Here is a 14,872-nt window from a genome sequence, read left to right as displayed (position 1 = left end):
AGCATGAATGAATGTTGAATTTTATCAAAGGCCTTTTCTGCATCTGTGGCGATAATCATGTGATTCTTGACCTTGGCTCTGTTGATATGTTGGATTACAGTTATTGACTTACGTATGTTAAACCATCCCTGTGTCTCTGGGATGAAGCCTACCTGGTCATAGTGTATTTTTTTTAATGTGTTTCTGGATTCTGTTAGCTAGAATCTTGTTAAGGATCTTTGCATCTTCACTACCCACATTTAAAAGAAATTTTAAGATAGTTTCCACTTGTTTTGTGCTAAAATCAAAGATAATGAGTAAGTGCATTCACTACGGTAATGGCAACAAAAGCACGGAAGAGTAAGGAAGTAGAGGAAGGAAGGAAAGGATGAGGAAGGAAAGAGAATTGTGTAGTTCATATGTAATACCAGAGGCACTAGGAACTGCAAAGGCGGAATTCCACAGGCAGAAACAAGTTTCTGGTTACAGAACTGCCTTAGGTAGAAAGTGGTACTGAATAGGTGCTTGCTTTTTTTTCTAGACCAGTGCCTTGAGTGGTCCTCTACCTTCCTCTGAGTGTTCATGGTCCACCACACAAGAAAGCTTTTAATGCCTCCTCTGAACTGGGGTATAAGAAAGTGGTGGTGGATGCATCAGATCCCAGGAGTGACTGGGCCATGGTGTGCGGGGTGGAGCATTGGCAGATGGACTCAAGCCGAGTCCATCTTGAGTTTGAGCATCTCTGCATTTCATCTCTTGAGTCTTTCTTTTGAAATTCCTCTTCCCAGACTTCTTACCCACTGGCTGAAACGCCAACTCTGTGAATGGCCTCTTGTCTTGCAATGTCCACAAAGTGCAGGTCCTTCTTTTTGGCCCCACTAGGGTTAGTATTTCATTCTTAGCCACTGACCCAGAGCCACTGACCCACTATTATCAACACAGGGGGCCCGAGGTCCTTGAGAATCAGCTCATGTGGTTCATAGCCAAGAAGTGTGAGGCACTCTTCCCTCCCTTACTTGGCATAGTTTAGGTCTGTCTGTCTGTCTGTCTGTCCCTCTCTCTCTCTCTCTCTCACACACACACACGCACACACACGCACACACAGAGGCAGCTGTGGAAGGTGACTTGCTAGGGTCTGAATGTGTTCCCCGAAGGTTAGTGTGTTAGTGTTGAAGCAGTGGAACTTTTGATAGGTAGATGCTACCGAAAGGTAGTTCACTCATCAGAAGATATTAATACAGTTCTCAGGGGGCCCCAAGTGATTGCTGTGAGACTGAGTCCCGACCCCTGAATCTCTGGCTTCCCATCTTACCGTCCTCCCATGTGCTCTCTCTTCCTCCTCCACATGGACATTTCCCTTTTTTGTTGTTCTCTGCTCTGTGGTATTACAACTAGTCTTTCCTTTGCCAGAGGCCAAATTAGTGGATCCAGTTGACCTTGAACATTCCCAAACAATGGGTGAAATAAACTTCTGTATAAAGTTCACAACCTCAGGTATGTTGATATTGGGACAGAAAGCATACTAATATTGTATAGGCATGTCAATTTGGCATTGGTGATCATACATAAAACATACATGTATACACATACAAATATCAAGGCATCATGTTGTACACCTCAAATACACAAAGTAAAAATAAATAAAAATTTGAAAAGATTCTACAAAATACTTCCCTCCTCTCCCCAGATGGGTAGCCCTTTTTCTAGTATTACCAGAACATATCAATAGGCTGGCTCATAAAATCATTCTAAGTATCACTGATTATACTCCAGACTTCCTCCCACAAACTGTACTAATGGCCTTTTTCAAGATCTTCAGAGTGCTGTCCAGTTAATCTGCGTGGTTCCCTGGAAAGGTAACAGTCAGGCGAGGATAAGAAGTATAGTCCCCCTGAAGGCTGAGGCCACTTGGTGCATTGTGGGAGTGCTACAGTGCTAAGATTGCACTCCACCATACTTGCTCTTATTTCATGAGGGAAAAAAAATACAACAGAATGTCAGAAGCACCAACTAAAAATATTCCATATGCATAAATTTATTTTCAATTTTATTGCCTCACAGTATACAAGCATTAACCATGGCTTCATGTTGATGACTATTTGACTGTGAAAATTAGTCATTCGTGTCAGTACTTTTTGGCTATGTACAAGTCAGGGGTTTCTATGCATTTAATATATCTCTGTAATTGTATGTACATATGTCAGAATACATGACTATACATATGTACACACAGAAATACATCTATGGCCATACACATAGCTATAGATATGTCATATATAATAATCTCCTCAGAAAGATCTGAAATTAAAAAAAAAAGAAAGAAAACATTGTAAACAGGGTCATTTCTGTGTCATTTGGTGATGTGAGAGTTAGGACATGATCACATTCTAAGAATGTATGTCCAGGTGTCCAAATTACCCTTGTTAGCCCAGAGTCTGTAAAATTCACATGGGGTAGAATGCAAAAAAGGTAGCAAACAGGCTGAGAAAACAGGCCCAGTATACAAGTTCCCCCTTGGTTTTAAAAACTGGAGAATGGAACTGCCCAGAAGGTGCATGCTTGTCTTTGTCAAGAATGGTCAATGGATAGATAGCAATTGTGTGCTGGAGGGCAGCAGGTGTCTCAGCAGCAGGGCTCCGCTCCGCCGTCAGTCCTCCACTGGCTGCCGACCTGCCCGGGGCGCTGCCGGTGTCTGTAGCATGCACTGTGGTTGCATTGTTAGTCATTCGTTTAAATGTGCTTTTGCACAGCTGGGAGAAGTAAACAAAAGTCAGGTCCTTGGCCTGAAAATGAACTATTACCTGAAAAGGAAAAAGAATGCATCAAGATCTTGTATACCCGAGCTGGATAAGGAGTGGTTTGTGCTTACCATGTGTTAGAGGGATTCAGACAACGTATAACTCCAAATGGAGTCAGGTATGGTGTGAATATGATTAAGTCTGCTTTGTCGATGAACTGACTGAGTTAGAAAGGCGGTCTCAAGCAACATGACATCTTACCAACTAGTAGGGGATAGAGACATATATGCACGCATGCACATGCACGCGTGCACGCACACACACACACACAGGCACACACACACACACACACGTACACAATGTTTCTGAGCTGACAATGAGAAATGAGAAGAATGCAGTCAGTAATGGTAGAGGTCAGAAGAAACTCCCAGGATGGGTTACTAGCTCTGCCGCCCAGTGCAGCCCATGCCATTCAAGTGCGCCTGCATCTCCACCACTGGAACTCTGAGGGAGCAATATTCTGTGGCAATGCTTGCCTTCTAGCCTACCAAAGCCATGTGGATATAACCAGCCTTTTCCCTCCATGAAATGGCTCAAGCTAGAGATGGGGTGTTTAGAACATTATTAGAATGTTAGGGCCCAGGAGCTTGGGGGCAAAGCAGGCTAAAGCCAGAATGTCTATTCAAGCACTGTCTCCTCCAACTTCTTTACTTTTGCAATGGTGGAAACAGAATCCATGCCACAGATCAGACAGGTAAGAGTGGAAGAGCCAGGTGTAGAACCTGGCAGACTATAACACGACACTTGACAACCATACAAATATCCCAGGTAGTTTTCTACGACACTGTATTGCTCAGCTAATGTCCCAGATCCACTGTCTTCTGTGAGCTTCACGTACATTCTGCCCAATAGGCATATGTTAAGCCATTTTCCCACAGCCACACAGCCACAAATAACAGATCTGAGAAATGGTCAAACTACTAAGTAGGAGAAAACATTTCTCACTTGTAGTGATGTCACATCCTATCTACCTATGTATATCCATGAGGGAATCCATGCAACCCTTGTTTCATTTAATGTAATTTCCCCCAAGTCTTTCCATTTCCGTATGAATTCTACAATATCATTCTTTGTAATAGATGAGTAAAATTCCATTGTGTATATATACCACATTTTCTTTATCCATTCATCTAGTGAGGGACATTTGGGCTGATTCCATATCTTGGCTATGGTGAGTGAGCAGTACGCTAGTGGTTGCAAATGAGTTAACTTAAGTATAATAGACTCTAGGGAAAACTCAAATAGTATAATCTTTTAGAATGACTAGGTCAAAACCCCCAAAAATCATCAGCAGGAAATGGGTACGTGCACTATGGGGGGTGGGAACAGAGGGAAGATGAATGAAAAGGGGAAAGAAGGATGAATGCAGTCATTGCATATACCACAAAATTAAGAAAAGAGAAGGGGTGGGTGGAAGGGGTGTGAGAATATTGAAGGAGTAACACTGATCAAGATGCACTGCATTCATAAACTGCTCCGTCAAATGGACTTTCTTTGTACCACTATTTAAAGATTAAAAACATTTCTTTTAAAGCCTACTTTGGACCCTAGTTGTGGGGCCAAGTGTTAAAAATCTCCCCACCATGGGGCTGGGAAGGTAGCTCAGTGGTAGAGCACTTGCCTTGCATGCACGAGGCCCTGGGTTCAATTCCCCAGCACCACATAAGCAGAAAAAAAAATCTCCCCACCACTTTTATTCCTGCAGGTGTGCTTGTTTGTTATGGTACTGGAGGCTGACCCCAGGGCTGCCTGCACACGAGGCAAGCTCTCCATCACTTCAGCCACACCTTAGCCCCTCCGCTTACATTCTGTGTTTGGGATGAAGTCTTGATCACTTGGCCTGGTTGGTCTCAAACTCCCCATCTTCCTGTTTCCACATCTCAAGTAGCTGGGATTACAGGGCTGCCCTGCCAGGCTTTGATACAATTTCTTTACTTCAAGTTCACCCTCATATCCCATGTGTAAATAATTTCTAGATTTATGAGGGGGCCAGACTGAAACAACTTCACTAACATCGCTAAAGCTATCTGCTACATATTAGTACAGTGAAGGTGAAAACCACTGTTTTACCTTATGCATGTCATTTTTCCCTTTGGAGGCTGACTTTGGAAAATATTTTCACAAGTGTTTTTTTTTCCCCCCAGTACTAGGTTTTGAATTCTTTTGAATGCTTGCAGGCATTTTACTAACAAGTCATCTGCAGCCCTCAAAGTTAATTTTAATCAAGTTACGGAGAGTGAATTAAAGGACCAGAATGATGAAATAATTCCTGTTAATAATTTTAGACTCACAGAGCATCACAACAGAGAACTGATCTGAAAAATTCATCATTGAGGAAACTGAGGCCAAGAGAAGTCTTGTGACTTGCCCAATGCCACACAGTTAGTAACTGACTTACTAGAAAGTTTTAGAACTTTCTAGTAGGATGGGTGGATATATTATGAAGCTTTCTGATAGCCCAACCTCAGTTCATCCAACCTTTATGAATCAAGTGTGCAGGTACTAAGCGCCTCATGTCTAACATGAGGTAGTTGGAGGAATAAAAATTAAAATCTTCACAGAGTGTCCTAAAAAATTCTTACCATTTGGATGCAGAAGCTTGATAACTATTTGAAGATCACAAATTAACACTACCAATTAGAAGCTTTCAGTGTATGTAGTACTGATGATAATAACCAGAAAAGTTTAGGGCGAACCTCAATGAGCTGAGGAGTCTGGGAAAACGTGCTTAGAGGACATGGTGGGGCATGGATCAGCCTGCAAGGCAATAATGAATGAGCGATGTGGAAGGGCCAGGTTACGAGAGAGGAAGAGCTGGCTTCTACCAGAAAGAATGACATGCTGCCCAGGGGACATGAGGAAATGGCCTGACTGGAATGAATAGAAGGGAGAGAAAGGTTTATTTCATCTGGCCAGTTCCTAAGGCCAGTCTAGCACAAAGGCAGAGAAGAATGGCAGGTATGTGGGAAGGGACAATCAAGTTGCAATTGTTGAAGAAACAAAGTGGTTCTGGAAGCTTCTAAGGAGCTTATTTTGATCCCCAGTCCTGGGACAATGGTAAGCTCTGTTCCAGGGCCTTCAGATCAGCACGCTTCACTTACCTGCTCAGGGCCACTCGTTGTGGTGTGCTTTTCCATTTTTCTTCCTCTCCTTCCGTTCTTTCTGGAGGCGCTCCAGTTCTGCCTCATACATCATCTCTTGGATCAAGTACTTCTCTCTTCTCATTCGATCCCTTAGATCTTTTGGGAGGTCTGGGATCAGATAGGAAATGAGGTGCTTTATACAAAACACGAGGTGCTAAAAACACAACAGAGGAGAACACAACACAGTCAGGTCTGTCATCCACCTTCCCTGGAACAAGTTTTGAGGGTGGGTACGAGAACGGGCTGGGCCTTTGGGCTGTGTAGGAAGCAGCTGAAGCTGGGAGGGGGGCAGGGAAGGCACATGATATGACGATGGGTAGTCGAGGATTGAATGTCATCTGAGGTCATGTCATCTAGGGCAGAGGAAGAGGAGCCGGGGGAGAAAGTGAACAGGGAATGCAGAAAGAATTCAAATGAGACTGGGGAGAATTGGTATCATGGAATCAGAAAGCCCATCCTTTGAGCAGAACTCAGCAAGCTGCATGCCTGCCTTCACTCCTACTCTGACCCTCCATTCTCACTGGTAAAATGAGTATCATTTCCAAAATTGTAAGCAAGTGTTCAGACAGGTTTTGTAGATGGCAAGTGCTTTACAAATCTGAATTGAAAGAATTATCAGGCTTATGGAAAAGTCATTTTAGGAAGAAAAGGTTTCCTTTTGGTAAACTTAGCCACCTCTGCTTATTGGTATCTAGTGACCAATAGAATATCGAATAACAATGAGAAGGCCCTTTCTAAAGTATTTACTAAGAATAAAATAATATTCAGCGGCAACAGTATTCTTCCTTTTACTTGAAACTTGGTAATTTGGTGACACATAGATGGCATACAATTCTGCAGATTGAGAGACTTTTGCATGTATTTATAGTTACATATATCTATATACACACACATACCCATATATATATATATATATATATTATAGCAACAAGGTACTAAAAGGAAATGGAAACTTCTAAGCCAAATAATACCTTAATGTGACTAATGTGACCCCCTTTCCATTTTGCCTGAAAAATTTTAAGAGTGTTATGTTAAAAAAAACTTCTTTAAAGGGGAACTCATTCTCAGGAATGAGCAGCTTAATGAGTCTCTGAATATTAAGAAATTTCTCATCTAACCCAATAGGCTTCTTCAGCTTGTCTTAATGTGGCTCTAGCCACAGGACAAGAGATAGACTTCACATTTATGATGAATGTGAGAAGTGAAAACTACTTTTATTATCAATTTTCTAAAAGACTGAAAAGAAATAGATGGTAGATTTTATTGATGCATAACAGAAACAGTTGCTAGGTACCTTTCATGTCTATTTAGAGTCTTAGGTAATGCACGTATACTGTGTACTTGGATAAATGTGGCAAACATTATGGTACAGAAATCAGAGGTACAACTTGGAAAACCCTAGACCAATGTTTTCTAGACTGTCGTGCTTGAACATCTGACTCAGAACCATTTGGATGGGCTTGGTCAAAGCCACATCTCCAATAAGATAAATCAGCATCTATGGGAGTGGGAATGAGACACTCCACAACTCTTGAATATTGGACTTTGGACCAATCATTCTTGACTTGCTCGTTAACCGTCAATTATAGATTTCTAAATATTAATTGAAAAACTCAAATACTTGAATTCAGGGGAAAAAGAGGTTTCTTAATGTAACTAGGTCACTTTTGGAAGAAGGTAAGGACATTGAAAGTTCCCATCGTTATTCTTCATGACTTCAGTATGCCAAAGAACATTAAGGAATTGGTTGAGAAAACTGACCTCAAACACAATGATGAAAGCCAGCCGGGCGGCCAGGACATGCCAGAACTGCAGTGTGTAGCCATAGGGCACCAGCGAGTGAGGAGGGTCCCGGTAATCTCGGTATCTATAAAGACACAGGAGAGTGTTGCACTCCAAACTAGGATTTTTGTGATCCTCAAATCTCTCCCATTCTTATGACATGGTCTTCATTTATGGGACCAATGTTTGTAAAGTTTTACTATCAACTGCTTGCTCCTCTAGCCAGCCTCTCCTTCTCTCTACTTCTCTCCCTCCCTTTCTCTCTCCCTCCTTCCCTCTCTCTCTCCCCCTTTCTCCCTCCCCCCTGCCTCTCTCTTGCTGGTTCTGGTGCTTGAACTCAGGACCTGGGTGCTGTCCTTGAGCCTCTTTGTGCTCAAGGATAACGTTCTACCATTTCAGCCACAGTGCTACTCCTGGCATTTTCTGAGTAGTTTACTGGAAATAATTGTCTCATGGACTTTTCTGCCTGTACTGGCTCGGAACTGCTGTCCTTAGCTATCAACCTCCTGAGTAGCTAGGGTTACATGTGTGAGTCACTGGTGCCAAGTTTCCAGCATTTCTTTTTTTTATGGTAAAAGAATATCCTATCTGTTCTGCTCTGGGGAATCTTCCATAGAAGTTGAACAGAACTCACCCTTCCTCTGACTTGAGCTCAAAACTGGCTCAGCAAAATGCATCAACAAAGATATATGCTAAAACAATTACTAATGAAGTATTACTATGCCAACAGAAGGTAAAGGCCTCAAACTTCTGGCATATCAAAACTGTAGGGATACTAAGTTATGCAAACAGCCCAGATGAGTGAATCCAAAAAGTTTGGTTAAGTGAGGTAAGCCAAGCTCAGAGAGACTAATGGCATATGTTTTCTCTCATATGTGGAAGCTAGATATAAAATACACTGGGATATGATAAATGATATAGTACTCTAGGCACTCACTCACACAGTGAGACCCAAGGAGGAAACTCAGGCGAGGAACACAAAGATGCAATGTCTATGCGCATCTGACCATATAAAATAATATTTATCGAAATGGAACTCCAGGAAATGGAAACAAGAGAGGTTTTCTTTGCAGCTATTTTTGTTTTGTTTTTGTCTTTTGTTCATTGATCTGTGTTTGGGAGGGTAAGAGAACACAGAAATGGAGTGACAAAGGGTAAAGCAATGTAACAGTAGTACTCACAGTTCACTATATTGAAACTCAACTATACAACTTGTGGGTGGGGATGGCAGAAAAACTGGGAGAGAGTGAGGGAAGGGGTGACATTGTTCAAAAAGGAAGGTATGCATTATCTGACTTATGTAACCTCTCTGCAAATCTTTATAATACTATTTTTTAAAGCTAAAAATACTGGGCAGAGCGAGAGAGAAAAAGAGAGAGAGAGGGAGAGAAAGAGAGAGAGAGGGAGAGAAAGAGAGAGAGAGGGAAAGAGAGAAAGAGATAGAGAGGGAGAAAACTATTTTACAATGGAGTCAGTAGAACAAAACAAGAGCCAGCAAAGAGGCAGGGTCCTCCTGAGCCAGCATGTGTTGGCATTCAAGTATTGCTTGGTGTTGGTGTTGAATTCAGGGCTTGGGTGCTGTCCCTGAGCTCTTTTGTTCAATGCTAGCACTCTACTACTTTATGCCACAGTGATATTTCTGGTTTTCTGGTGGTTAATTGGAGATAAGAGTTTCACAGACTTCCTGCCTGGTTGGCTGCTTTGAACCAGCACCTGGCGCGCGCACGCGTGCGTGCGTGTGTGTGTGTGTGTGTACTGGAGTTTGAACTTACACTTGATATGCTAACACTTTACTGCTGATCCATGCCTGTAGCCATTCTTTTTGCTAGTTATTTTTGAGATAGATCCTCACTGTTTAAAATGATTATTTTTAAGTAGTTTTACAAAGAAATTCCCATTCTACAAAACAGTATATGAATACAAGGTGTCTGACAACATTGCCTCACTTCTTACTCAGGCACATACCTGGCTACAATCTTCCAGATCTAGTTGGGATGATGTACCACTAGGGCCAGCTTCTTTCCATTGAGATGGAGTCTCACAGACTTTTGTGCCCAGAATATTCTATAACCAAAATCCTCCCTATCTCAGCCTTCCAGCTAGCTTAGGATGACATGTATGTGCCACTTGATGTCTAGCTATAGATTGAGAAGGTAGTAGTTTTCTGAACTGCATTTCTGCCACTTGTAGAAACTAAAGAGTTCTTCCTAATGTCAAGATCAAATTCTGCATGTCTGTTGAGCACCTACTTGGGGTGAAGGGATGATCTGGAAACTTTAATCCATGTGATTACCGATGCGATTACCCTTTCCCTGTCACAGGTAAAAAAACTGAAAACTGACATCTTAATGTCAACGTTTCCCAGCGCTCAAACCCTGTGCTCTTTTTCATTCATTTCAGAAATTTAGAACACTCTGGAAATATTAATGATTTGAATAGTTCTGTACTGTAGATATACTGTGTCTGCATAAAAAGTTTATGATAATTCAGATTTTGTATATAAAGATATCATCAGTGATCAACACAGATTTACATATAATGAAAAAGCAGAATAATCTCCTGTGAAGAATAACTTAGAGACATATCAGTTACTATGAAAAATATGAGCTGTCACCATTACCATCACCACCGTCTCCATCTTCATTATTATTAATTACTCTATGGATATGTAGTAATAATATATCATGATTACTTTGTCATTAGAGTGATAAATACCTGGTGCTGAAATTAACTGCATTTATTAGTGCCTTCAAACTGCTGGCACTCCCTGTGGTGATAAGGATGAAAAGAGCATCTAAAGCACTGTTCTCGCTATTCTGTGCTTCATTTTCCCCATTGCAGGTTCAATTACTACGCATTGACTTTTAGGAAGAAGAATGTTCAGGAACATAAGTTCACACGGCTTACTCTGCCCTCTGATGACTTTCTGTAAAGTGGAGCTACTTAGTAAGTTTTCTGCAATTAAGTTAAGAAATGGCATCCCTTTGTTCATGTCTAGATACCTGTATTTCAGAAATATTCCAAGTAAGGATTTCATAATGGTAGAAAGATACTTTTGTTCTCTCTATATATATCTGATTTTTAGTCAGTGGTATGTTTATAAAAATATACAAACTGACCCCAGTTTCCAGTCACCCTCAGTGGAGCCATAAACTTTTATTATTATTATCTGTTTGTTTTTATTATTTATCTTTAAGTACAAAGGGGTTTCAATTTAACATGTCAGTTTGTGAGTACAAAGCACCTTGATCAATGTCACGCCTTCCCTCATTCTCTCCTGTCTTTCTAACTCCACTCATCCCTTCAATGTACCTGGCTCCATCTTCACATGTGTACATTCAATATTAATTACTCCACTCACCCACCTTTCCTTGCTCTAGTCATTTTCCCCTTCTCTGAAACCTCAAGGTCCAACCTCCTGGTACTCACTTTGTTAGAATGTAACTTAGTTGTTCAGTGACTCCTTAAACTTTTTATACAACAGTGTTGACTACCACTAAAAATTCCTTTTTGGGAAGTTTTCCCTGTTAATAAAAATACAAGTAGAGGTGTGGTATAAGTAGTAGAGCAACAACCCTGAGCAAAAAAGCCAAGAGAGAGCACTAGGCCCTGAGTTCAAGCTCCAATACTGGCATAATCAATCAATCAATCAAAAATCAATCAATTAGGGTCTGCATCTAAAATTTGTACTCTAATTCTTTTCTTTTATGGGCTTGCAGAATATAGTTGCAAGTGCTCTGAATTTTTGTTTCAGCTTACCCATGACCCCACTGGTGTGTTTCTATTAGACAGAGTATGGAAAAAAGCTGTGTTCAAACATAAGTTGCCCTCTAATGTGTGTGTGTGTGTGTGTGTGTGTGTGTGTGTGTGAGAGAGAGAGAGAGAGAGAGAGAGAGAAAGAGAGAGAGAGAGAGAGAGAGAATATAGGGACTCTAACATGCTAAGTACTTGTCTCATGTACTCTATGATTGTTCTCCATTTCCAGCCCTGTTTCTCAGCTTTTGGTGTGGCCAATTTATTTATTTGCAAAGCAACCAGCTGCCTGTGCTCTGACTTCCTTCTGTCTCTGTGCAAACATGAGGCCCAGTTTCAAAGCGAAGAAAATCAAAGTTTTACTTCTCTAACCTTAAAAGATGGCATTAAGTAGTCAAATGGCATTAATATTATTTAATTTAATGTTAATACTAACATTTGGAGGAGAGATTGCTAAGTGATTCAGTTGTTTTTAGAAAATGATACTTCAATTTTATAATGTAGGAAGATGGAAAATTTCCTCTGGGCCTAAGTAATGCATTTCATCTATTTCCCAAGGAATGGATGACTCACTGGCTTGAATAAACATTGTTTTCCTAGCATAAGAGGGGGTTATTCTTTTGAAAGAAAAAACAAATCCTTGTGGACTTTCCATCCAAGATGAAACACAGAATATTAGAGGTAACTATTTTGTAATTTTTCAACTACCCTGAGAGGTAACTATATTCTAATTTTTGTGATAATGATTCTTTTGTTTTTCTCTATAGTTTCATTCCTGCACACATTTTCCTAAGTAGAAGACTTACTTTTTCTGCTTTGGACTGTTTGTAGATGGAACCATAGTACATGATTTTTTCTGTGTTTGGAGTTCTCAATTCTGTCCCATTTTCTATTTACCTGCAATACCACCACACTAATTATTCACTGAAATTTCATACTCTGTCATAATGTAAGATGAATCTCATATCCTCAAAAGTGTCCTGGCTATTCTTCATCCTTTGCTTCTTTATTTAACATTATTTTGGCCCTCAAGGGCACAGAATTGGCCTTCTCATAATTCTGGATTTGTAACTAACCTTACTGACCCAGTTATGGTCCTCTTTTAACTAATTTTATTTGAAACTTCTTCAGTGTTTCTGTTTTATTTCATTCCCTACTTCCCCTTGATGAATTTCATTTTTTATCATTTTACTATAAAGCACAGTGAAGATTGAGAAGCACTGCTTTAACTCAGCTGTAAGGAGCTGTCAGGGTACACAACCCCTTTGCTAGAGCCAGTACCTGCAGTACTTGAGAGGAGTCCCTGAGAACTCACTGCCATCAGACTCAGGCTCAGACCGGTTCTCGAAGTCAGAAATCCGAAATACAGACAAGCTGGCATTCACATAGCCAACCATGCACCTAGGAGAGAATACAGATTCTATAATTAGATCCTGAGTCAGCTTTTCTGCATCCACTTTCATTACTTCCTAGAAGACCCAACTTCCTAGAATTCTCTACAATTCCAAGTGCCTTGTCTTGTCACAGGAACTTGAAAGCCATAGGCATTCGGAATCAGGAACAAGTTACTTCTTTGTTCTAGTCTGTCCGGTTCAAAATTATCATCAGTACTCCAGTCAATGCTTCAGTGAAACAGGTAAATGACAGCATCATGTGATCATACACACGAACACATAGATACACACACATATATACACATACTTACTCTCACTCGTCAATATTCATTAAACTTGAAGAAATTCAAAATGGCATGAATATGATTAGTGTGACTCTGATGTTTCTTATCTCACATCTCATGCTACATGTGATATATGAGTACACCTTTTTTTGGTCTCTCTAGACTGACTTTTCTATTGGAATTTCTTACTCCTTTCTCAGTGATGGGTTTGACTATGCAATGTCTTCCACAGGCTCAGGTTTTAAAGCCTAGGTTCCCAAATGATGGGGTATTTTGCAAGGTTCTGGAAACCTTAGAAGTTAGGACATCACTGGAGGAAGTAGGTATCTGGGGGGAGGTGCTTAGAGGTTGTCTTGTGCTTGGTCCCTTCTTGTGTCTGCTTGTCCTCCAGGAAGTGTCTCTGCCACACATTCCTGTTGCCAGGCCATTTTTCCTTCCTTACTTCAGGCCCAGGAACATAGTGCCAAGACTGTGGGCTGAACCCTTGGAAAAGGAGGACCAGAATAAATCTCTCCTCCTCTAAATTGCTTCTGTCAGGTATTTGGTCACAGAAAAGATTAAAAATAGCTAACATATGAGTAAGCAATGCTACTAATCCACTCCTGAAAAAATACCCTAATCCCCCAGTCAGCACAACTCTCCTCCTTCTCTTCTTTCTCTGAAGCACTGAGGCACTTAGTTTACAATTACCACATGACTTGTACAAGTGTTGGCTATATATGTGTACGTCTTCTCTTTCAGACTGTGGATTTTGAGCAGCAGAACTAGTGTCTTACATATTCTTTTATCCTAGGACCTAGCAAAATCCCACTTAGTGAAAGGAACCCAGTAATCATGCAATTCAATTGATGTGACTGGAGAGAAACTAAACACTGCCTATTGATCCTTCTCAATTGAATGGGTAAGAGAACCAATGAGTCTATTGATCATTCTAGTAATATTTGCATTTATGAAATAGCAGTTTTTAAAAGTTTATGTGTAAGAAAAGTCTATGTCTCAGAAATCTCTTATATCTTTGAAAACTATCTTGTAGCCTGGCATGGTGACTCATGCCTAAAATCCCAGCTGTTTGAGAGGCTTAAGTAGGAAGTCTATGGTCCAAGGCTGGCCTGAGCCATAGGCTAGAAAAATACCTAGAGCAAAAAGAATTCTGTGGCTCAAGTGGTAAAGGATTTGCTCAGAAATGTGAGGTCTTGAGTTCAAACCCCAGTACACCTACCCACACCCCCTGCAAAGAAAGTTGTTTCAAGTCTAAACACATTCTTTTACTGAAATAACAATGTATGAAAACTTGATGGGCATAAACGTAATACTCTCATAGACATCTTTATTTTTTGGTCAGTTATGGGGCTTGAACTCTGGGCCTGGGCACTGTCTCTGAGCTCTTCAGCTCAAGGCTAGTGCTCTATCACTTGAGCCACAGCGCCACTTCTGGTTTTTTGGTGGGTAACTGGAGATGAGAGTCTCACGGACATTCCCCAGGCTGGCTTTGAACCGTGATCCTCAGATTTCAGCCTCATGAGCCAGTGAGCCACTGGTGCCCAGCAATCATAGATACCTTTTAACATATGCCTTTAAACAGTGCTTGATATTCAGGACATTGTCTTGTGAATGGACCAGGAATAACACAATTTCCTGGACTCCCCAGTAATAACAGGTTTCTTGAGGATGTGGCTTTCTTCCCATTCTGTACTGGCAGGCAGTGCATTATAATACTAAAAGTTTGTCTGTGGGATCAA

At 40.9% G+C, this 14,872-nt stretch overlaps 1 protein-coding gene across 1 annotated transcript in view; it reads right to left on the bottom strand.

Annotated features, from left to right (window-relative positions):
• Positions 1–2,036: 2,036 nt before the first annotated feature.
• Ano4 (anoctamin 4) overlaps positions 2,037–14,872 on the bottom strand; it is a 195,224-nt gene continuing 182,388 nt past the window's right edge. The window contains exons 23-26 of the mRNA XM_013019853.1: positions 12,737–12,856; positions 7,682–7,787; positions 5,879–6,074; positions 2,037–2,780 (exon numbers count right to left, since the gene is read on the bottom strand). Coding sequence (XP_012875307.1) covers positions 5,883–6,074; positions 7,682–7,787; positions 12,737–12,856 — 418 coding nt within the window. The 3' untranslated portion in view covers positions 2,037–2,780; positions 5,879–5,882. The remainder of the gene's footprint in view (positions 2,781–5,878; positions 6,075–7,681; positions 7,788–12,736; positions 12,857–14,872) is intronic.

This window comes from Dipodomys ordii, unplaced genomic scaffold (genome assembly GCF_000151885.1).
Source record: "Dipodomys ordii isolate 6190 unplaced genomic scaffold, Dord_2.0 Scaffold3, whole genome shotgun sequence".
Classification (NCBI taxonomy): Eukaryota; Metazoa; Chordata; class Mammalia; order Rodentia; family Heteromyidae; genus Dipodomys; species Dipodomys ordii.
This window is presented reverse-complemented; position numbering and strand designations above follow the sequence as displayed.